This window comes from Rhinopithecus bieti, unplaced genomic scaffold (assembly GCF_001698545.2).
Source record: "Rhinopithecus bieti isolate Rb0 unplaced genomic scaffold, ASM169854v2 scaffold_905, whole genome shotgun sequence".
Taxonomy (NCBI): Eukaryota; Metazoa; Chordata; class Mammalia; order Primates; family Cercopithecidae; genus Rhinopithecus; species Rhinopithecus bieti.
In genome coordinates, this window is record NW_016803348.1 from 1,514,850 (window position 1) to 1,523,212 (window position 8,363).

The window sequence follows — 8,363 nt, forward strand, 5'->3', positions numbered from 1 at the left end:
AAAAAAAAAAAAAAAAAAAAAAAAAAAAAAGAATAATGGTAGTGCTTTTGTTAGTCACAATGTATTAAGCATCAAGAACTCAAATGTTATCTTCCCTCTCCATTCTGTACTGGTAAAGGGAACCCAGCTTCTGTAGCCAGAAGTTGGAGAGTCATCCCAGGCACCGCCTCACCCTCATTCTCTAGCCACCCAGCCCTTCAGTCATCGGGGACATTCTACTTTTCCAAGGATTGTTCCTTTTGTGTTCACTCTCGCTGCCTTAATTTGAAATTGTCATCTCTTACCCAGACCATTTTAATAGTTATAGTTAGGGGTCCCTGAGAGCTTATGTTCTTCTGATCCATCCACTAGACTGTTGCCAGAGTGATCATTCCAAATACAAATCTTATTTCATGTTACTCCCAGACATAAAGCACCAGTAGCTTTTCACTACAGAATCAAATGCAGGCTTTTCAGTATGAATAAGAAGATTTCTACAGTCAAGCCCCTGCTTATCTTTCCAGCCTTGCTCCCTGTTGTGCCAAACAGAAGCCCACTGTGCTCCTGTTTGCTATTCCCTGGCTGGGCCAGCTCACTATGTACTGTTTGAAATGTCCTCCCTATGTTGGTCTGGTGATCACCTCGTTACCTCTTAAGGTCTCACTTAACGAAGCGTCTCCTGTGGAATCAATCACAGGACTGTGATTTCCCTTTAGGGGAAATCTATTTGCAATTAAACTTCTTGTAGATTTGCTTTTGGCTTTTAAAAATAGAGTATATAAGCCGGGTGTGGTGGCTCACACCTGGGAGGCGGAGGCGGGTGGATCACCTGAGGTCGGGAGTTCAAGACCAGACTGACCAACATGGAGAAACTCCGTCTCCACTAAAAATACAAAAATTAGCTGGGTGTGGTGCCGCATGCCTGTAATCCCAGCTACTTGGAAGGCTGAGGCAGGAGAATCGCTTGAACCCAGTGGGCGGAGGTTGCAGTGAGCCGAGATCGTGCCATTGCACTCCAGCCTGGGCAACAAGAACAAAAATCTGTCTCAAAAAAAAAAAAAGTATATAACACAAAAGAGAGATAATCTCATTGACCACCAATAAGCATTGAGATAATGAAGTGAATACTTTTATTCTCATTTATTTAAGGGTTAAAGTAGGCAGAAACTCTAGGTCCAGGCCTGTACTGTGGACTGCTCAGTGAAGGGCCAGGAACTCTGGTTTTAAAAAAATAAAATGTGGAAGCCACAGAGCCTCTATTGCTGAGTATATACGGTCGGTCTACATCATTTTAAGAGGGAACATTATGCTTTTTGCTTATTTTCTTTTGTAGGAGTAAGGAGACTTCACTCTAGGATTTGGGTGGTCACATATTTTTCCCTCTATGAATCAGCCCGGAAAGCAGTCTGAATACTTCTGCGTCCAGACATCAGGAGTTTCATTTTGTCAACAAGATGAGATTCACATAATCATAGGCCTGGTGACCACCACTTAAATGCTTATAGATAAATTAAATATAATAACTGTCAGTGGTATTAACACAAAAGTGGATTATTTCTTGGGACCAAATGACTGTTTAAATATTCAGAGTTTGGTAATGGAACAAGAAAATAATACTCATAGGTTTTCATGGGCCTATACTTTCTTTATTTTCATTTCTAATTATTTAAAATAATGGCTTTCTTGACCAATTTAAGGCAAAATTCTAAAATGCACTATTAGCATTTCTCTATTTTCTTCCAAATCCTCTATAGTTGATTAAAGGTCTTGGAAACTCTGTATTTATGATTTCTTTAATCAGCAGACACACAATTTATTGCTTAGGTTATAGCTCTCACACATTTTCCATACTGAGAAATGTGTTGCTACAGATTTCTCTATGAAGAATTCAAATGACACTGCTACAAACGCTTACATGAACCAAACAGCTCACTTTCACTTATCCATAGGAATATTGCTCCAAAAACATATATTCGAAGTGCTAAAATTGTTAAAAATTATTTTTGAGACACTGATAAATTAGATTTCATAATAAAGGGAATATTTCATATTGTATGACTCTCAAAATGGGCGGGAACACATTTTTTTCAAACAAAATATGTAAACTGAGGCAGTTGCCAGAAGACTTCTTGGTAGCCTTCTAAAACTGTATTTTTCTTCTGTCAAGACTTTTAAAGCTTTGGAGGCTGTTTTAAGTAGTACTGGAATTGTTGGATGTAACGATGTTTTGATGAAAACAGAATAAAATAATAATAAAAAATAAATAGTACTGGCATGGAATTTCAGCTGATGTCTTATAACTTGTGCACATAACAAAACTTACAGCCAAAGAAAGCTGTCCAATTAACAAACCAATTGTTACAAGATGCAAAGAGTCTTAAAAACCACTTAAACATTGTTCTTAAAGACACACCCAAAATGACTGCTTTGTGTTCTGTGATATTAACCATCCCTAAAACTTTATCAAGGCTAAGGCTGACTGGGAAGATAAAATCCTTATCAAACACAATGGGCAAACTCTGAGTCATGATAAGATTTCAACTCAAGGTCAAAGGCAGAGAATCACCTTTCCTAACCCCATCTGCTAGGTACAATTCGCCTATGGTCTTCTTTGTCTTGTTGATGTGCCTAACTATCAGGCAGATGTTTATAAAGAATTTCTCCTCACATGCAAGCGTTTTTGTTTTCATCAGTATAAGGACAGAGAATAAACCCTAGCTAAGAAGCCACTGTATTGAAAACAAAATAATTTGTAGCTATGACTCAAATAAATCTTTCTGTGGCATTAAGAGAATTAAAGGGTAGAAGCAGAAAACCGCTCATAAATTAGGAAAAGTCCAGGAAAAAAGTCACAAGTCAAGAGACCACAAAGATCTCAGAGTTACTGACAGTGGAAATCTCAAATGGATCATAAGAGTTACCACAAATAATTTATAAAAAGCAATGGCCAATAGATTCCAATATTACCATTCTATTGTAATAGATAAGGATCCCATATTAATCATATTTAACCTTTCCAAGGCATTATGCTGAAAGTTATTTTCTCATCTAACCTAATAATCCATATTGTTAAAAAAGATAATATTTTATCAAATCTTTCCTAGATGTCATAACCTGCTTAACATTATATCCTCATATAATGGTGAGGATACCCTGGTGTTTCTACTGTATTCATCATGTACAATCCTATAATTATAGTCATGTTGTCTTAAGTTAGTGTTATAAATCACTACAATTTCATATATGAACATTTTCATATATGAACAAAATAGCTTTATTGATTAGAATCAGATGTGATAAGTGACCTCAAATGCTTTCTTTAGAGGCTTAAGACAAAGAACTCTAAACAAGTATCCAGCGTCTTTTGAAAGGATATCTCAAGGGGCAGGAAAAAAATTATTTTTCCCCCATGAGCAAGAGGAGGGGAGCTGGGTGGTAAGTAAGGATGCAAGGTTTTCAGGACTGTTAACAGTTGAGAGTGTAGGTTTTTTCTACCTCTCCCTGATCCTCCCAGCCCTCCCCCATAACAATGAAGATGCTGGTGAGGCATTAGCGGGCACGATCTGACCATACCTTCATGGGTAGGCTCTGGGTCAGGTGTAAGTGAGATGTCATCCAGCTCTCGCAGGCAGAGCCATTCTCCATCCATGGACACTCGGAATTTGCAAAGGTAGATGGTCTCCATGGCAGCCTGTGTGATCTTGTCAGTGGTGGGGGTTGGCATATCGGTCGGAGGCGTCAGAGCAGACATGATGACTCAGCTGGGACCACAACACACACACAGACACACACACACACACACACCACAAAAATAAATACAACCTCCTCACCAAAAAAACCCAATACAAAGCTCTGAAACAAAGCTTTCAGGAAAAGGGTGGGGGAGGTTTAAAAAAAAAAAAGGAAAACACCTTATAGTTTAAGAACAAACTGCTCAAGATAAAAAATTCTACACTACCTTATAGACAGTTCCTACCACATAGCAAAATAAGATGATGCTTGTCTTCTCCCAGCTTCCTCTCCTTTTATCTTCCTTTCCCTGCCCCCACCTTTTTTTTCAGCAGACCTATAGGCTTTAAATCCTGCACAGCCGATGCTGCCTTAGCTGGCTTTAAAAATCTGGCCTCGATATGAATAAGTGAAAATCCTCCTCCTTTGTGCAGAAAAAAATATAAAAGAAAACCTGAACAAAAAATAAACCTATATTTTCAGTGTAGCTTAAAAAAAAAAATTCTGAGCTGCAGAAATCACTTCCAGGATCTGCTCAGATGAGATGGGATGCTGAGTTCTCATAGGATTGGCCGTGCGCAGTAAGCAGGGTGTTGACCAAAATGGCTGACTAATGAACTGAACTGAAAATTCAGGCTCATGTGACCAGCTGCTCTGAACGTAGGGCAAGCAATTCCCAGGATGCTTTATAGATGCTGCTGATGCTGAGAGAGCAATTAGGCTTCTCTCTCTCATCCTGTACAACCCACTTCCAGACTCTGCTAGTCAAACTGTGATCAGACATAACACAATGCACATAGCCTCATCAATTCCTCTTACTTTGGGATCAAGGACTGAATAAAAGGAGGACAATCAATACTGGATAATAATCTATAGTAAAGACAGTGAAAGAGGCAGTTAGATTAATTTAACAAGCACATAATTCATCTCTTTTATTCTTATCTACATAGCTATTAAAATTATTATGCTAAACGTTATGTTTTAAGAAAAGCATAAAAAATTGAGGCTCTCAGAAGGAAAAAAAACAAAAGATAAAAGAAAAGCTAAAGCAGATTTTCAATTAATATATCTTATTCTTGGGCATTTATAATTTCCTTCTCCAAGGAACAAAACCTGACCTTTTAGGTTAGGCAGAAATGCAAAAAAAACTTGAAGTTAAAAAAGTAAAATCTTTCCCAATGAATGGCAATTCCCCCCTTTTTGATTTTGTTGTATTTACCAAATTTATGCCAAGCATAAAATAGGTTTCTTTCTTTTTCTTTTTTCTTTTCTTTTCTTTATTTTATTTTATTTTTTTTTTGAGTTGGAGTCTTACTCTGTAGCCCAGGTTGGAGTGCAGCGGCATGATCTTGGCTCACTGCAACCTCCACCTCTCGAGTTCAAGCAATTCTCCGCCTCAGCCTCCCAAGTAGCTGAGATTACAGGTGCCCACCACCACGCCCAGCTAATTTTTATATTTTTAGTAGAGACAGGGTTTCACCATCTTGGCCAGGCTGGTCTTGAACTCCTGACCTCGTGATCTACCTGCCTATGCCTCCCAAAGTGCTGGGATTACTGGCATGAGCCACCGTGCCCAGCCTTAAGCATGAAATATGTTTCTAAGCAGAAGATTAAACCATGCTATATTTTAAAAATCCTCCCATTCAATAACATACTGAAGACAATTATATTTTCTGAAATCAACACACACACACACGGCCCTATATTATTCAATGAGGCATTTATACCTTGGTAGCAAAAGGGCAGGTACTTGCTTTATGAACTACATAAATTACAAGGAGAAGAATAACAATTTTCTTTGAAAATGTTCTGGACAATTGAAAGAAAGTGTTTGTTTTTGTCTTTAAGGGTTTCAATTTTAAGGAGGAACATACAAATTCAAGAAATATGACCTGAGACTATTTATTCCTTTCTAGGGATTGTTATCAGAGGGACATCCTAATTTAGCTAATTTCTGAAAACTAAAAAACTTCTGCTTGAATATTCTTAAAATCTCAAATGCTTCATCCTAATTTGAGACTGAACTGAAAGAAAAAAAATGGTAATAATCAAATTCTGTAGAGAAACTGGCATTTTCACATTGTTAGGAAGAGGGGCCGGATGGCTGGGCACAGTGGCTCATGCCTGTAATACCTGCACTTTGGGAGGCATAGGTGGGCAGATCACCTGAGGTCAGGAGTTCGAGACCAGCCTGGCCAACATGGTGAAACCTTGTCTCTACTAAAAATACAAAAATTAGTCAGATATGGTGGCATGTGCCTATAATCCCAGCACTCTGGGAGGCTGAGTCGGGTGAATGGCTTGAGCTCAGGAGTTTGAAACCAGCCTGGGCAACATGGCAAAACCCCGTCTCTACAAAAACAAACATTAGCAGGGTATGGTGGCACACACATGTGGTCCTAGCTACTTGGGAGACTGAGGTGGGAGAATCACATGAGACCAGGAGGCAGAGGCTGCAGTGAGCCGAGATTGCACCACTGCAGTCTAGCCTGGGAGACACAGTGAGACCCTGTCTCAAAATAAAAAAAAAAAAAGGAGGGTATACTGGCACAATGTAAGAAGGCATACATATAGGCTTATTTATAATTGGGAAAAATCAGTAAGTTACTAAGGAAAGCAAAATACTTCTGGTTTTATATCTATCTCATTCTCTCTCATCATCACCCTACATCTAGACTCAGAGCCATTCATTCATTCATTCATTCATTCAACAGATATTCACTAAGAGATGCTCCACATGGCAGGTAGTGATCCAGGCACTAGGCACGCAGCAGTAAGACAGGAACACCTTTTCCAGGAAACAGAGTTTTCATATCCAAATACTGAACACAAGCCTTCATTTAACACATTCTCATTTAATTCAGTTCAATTCCTTTCTAGCTAAAAATATTCCCATATTACATATTAATAAAGGGAACAGTTTATAGATTCACTTTATATCATGCAATACTTCAAAACATAGTAAGTAGTCATTAAAACCTTCAAATTACATGGGACATTCCTGGAACCACAACTCCAAACAGCCCTAGCTAGCTATCTGTATGTGTGATATCAAAACTCTAGATCACTGATATGTTCTTAGAACAAGGAATACATGAATAAATCTGAATGCCATGTGATTGCCTGGGGTCCAAAACCTGAATTTGGCCTTGTCACAAACCATGACAATCTCTTCACCCCAGTAAGGATTTACTAACTTGAACAGATCTCCACTGATTGCAACATACCAACACTACAGGAACATCAAGGTTAGTAAGCAACAAACTTGATTAACATTCCTTTGGAAGATCCATCCCACCCTGCCTCTCTCCAGATAGAGGACACAGAGAGGCAAGCCCAAAACAACTAAAGTTTTGGCAAGGAAAGAAAACATGCCTGTGTTGGTATCCTTCAATTTCCCAGATCTACCAGTTTGAGTTGTTAGCAGCCATTTCAGAAATAAGACCCAGGGGTGGACAAGAAAACCTGTACTTCTACGCTGTTCTTTAGGTAAAACACCATTGAGTCTTCAGCACAAACAGGTATTCGTTGTTTATAGGCAATGAAGTTACTATGAAAACAGTACTATTTGTAGAAACTTATAAAAACAATTCTATAGCCAGGCACAGTGGCTCACACCTGCAATCCCAGCACTTTGGGAGGCTGAGGTGGGTGGGTCACCTGAGGTCGGGAGTTCAAGACCAGCCTGACCAAAATGGAGAAACTCTATCTCTATTAAAAATACAAAATTAGCTGGGCGTGGTGGCGCATGCCTGTAATCCCAGCTACTCTGGAGGCTGAGGCAGCAGAATCACTTGAACCTGGGAGGCGGAGGTTGCGGTGAGCTGAGCTCATGCCATTGCACTCCAGCCTGCGAAACTCCATTTCAAAAAAAAAAATTCTAGATATTGTTTAGTACTGTTTTTACATTTCGGTCTTTACTAAGTAAACATCTTAGCTTTGAATATAAAGATAAAGTTAAGCCATCAGTAAGATATTCAAACCTTGATTTTTTTTCTCATATACAGAGTAATTACTGTATGAGCTGTACTGAACTATTTTCTCATTTGATCCTATCTGTGAGTAATGGCACCTATTTGTAAGACGGTTGTGAGGCAGGTGGGAGTTCAGTCTGTGGCCCTAAAAGAATTAATAGGCCTATGTGAAGTTCAAATCCAAAATGAAGATCCAAAAAATACTACGTTCTAGCTGCTTAAACAGTCTGTATTTTCCACATTATGATTGATTCAAATCAAATAAAATTCACACTTCAAAGTCAGAAATTACATTCCTCTTAAAGGATATTTGTACTCGGTTGCTGCTATAAGACAAAGATTAACTTGACAGCCTCAATGTCTCTGTTACATATTGTGGAAAAATTACTTAAAGTAGTTATGATTTATTAAATTTCTATTTTCTGTTAGGTGCTTTACAAATACCATGTCAAGTCTTCACAAAATCACCGCAAAGTAGAGACTGATACCTTCTCTTTATACACAATGAAACCAAAGTTCAGCCACGTAACTGGCCCAGGATCACACAATTAGCAAGTAGCAGATCTGTTATTCCAAGCTACTTCTGTCTAGATGCCTCCAAAGTCCATGTTCCTTCTACACTCTGCAACTTCAGCATTCTACTCTAACTCTTCTTCCTCCCCGGACGTTAAATTTTACTCA

General features: G+C 38.7%; 1 protein-coding gene across 1 annotated transcript in view; it reads right to left on the reverse strand.

Annotated features, from left to right (window-relative positions):
• RUFY3 (RUN and FYVE domain containing 3) overlaps window positions 1-5,011 on the reverse strand; it is an 84,994-nt gene extending 79,983 nt beyond the window's left edge. The window contains exon 1 of the mRNA XM_017878948.1: window positions 3,553-5,011. Coding sequence (XP_017734437.1) covers window positions 3,553-3,730 — 178 coding nt within the window. The 5' untranslated portion in view covers window positions 3,731-5,011. The remainder of the gene's footprint in view (window positions 1-3,552) is intronic.
• Between the last annotated feature and the right edge of the window lie 3,352 nt (window positions 5,012-8,363).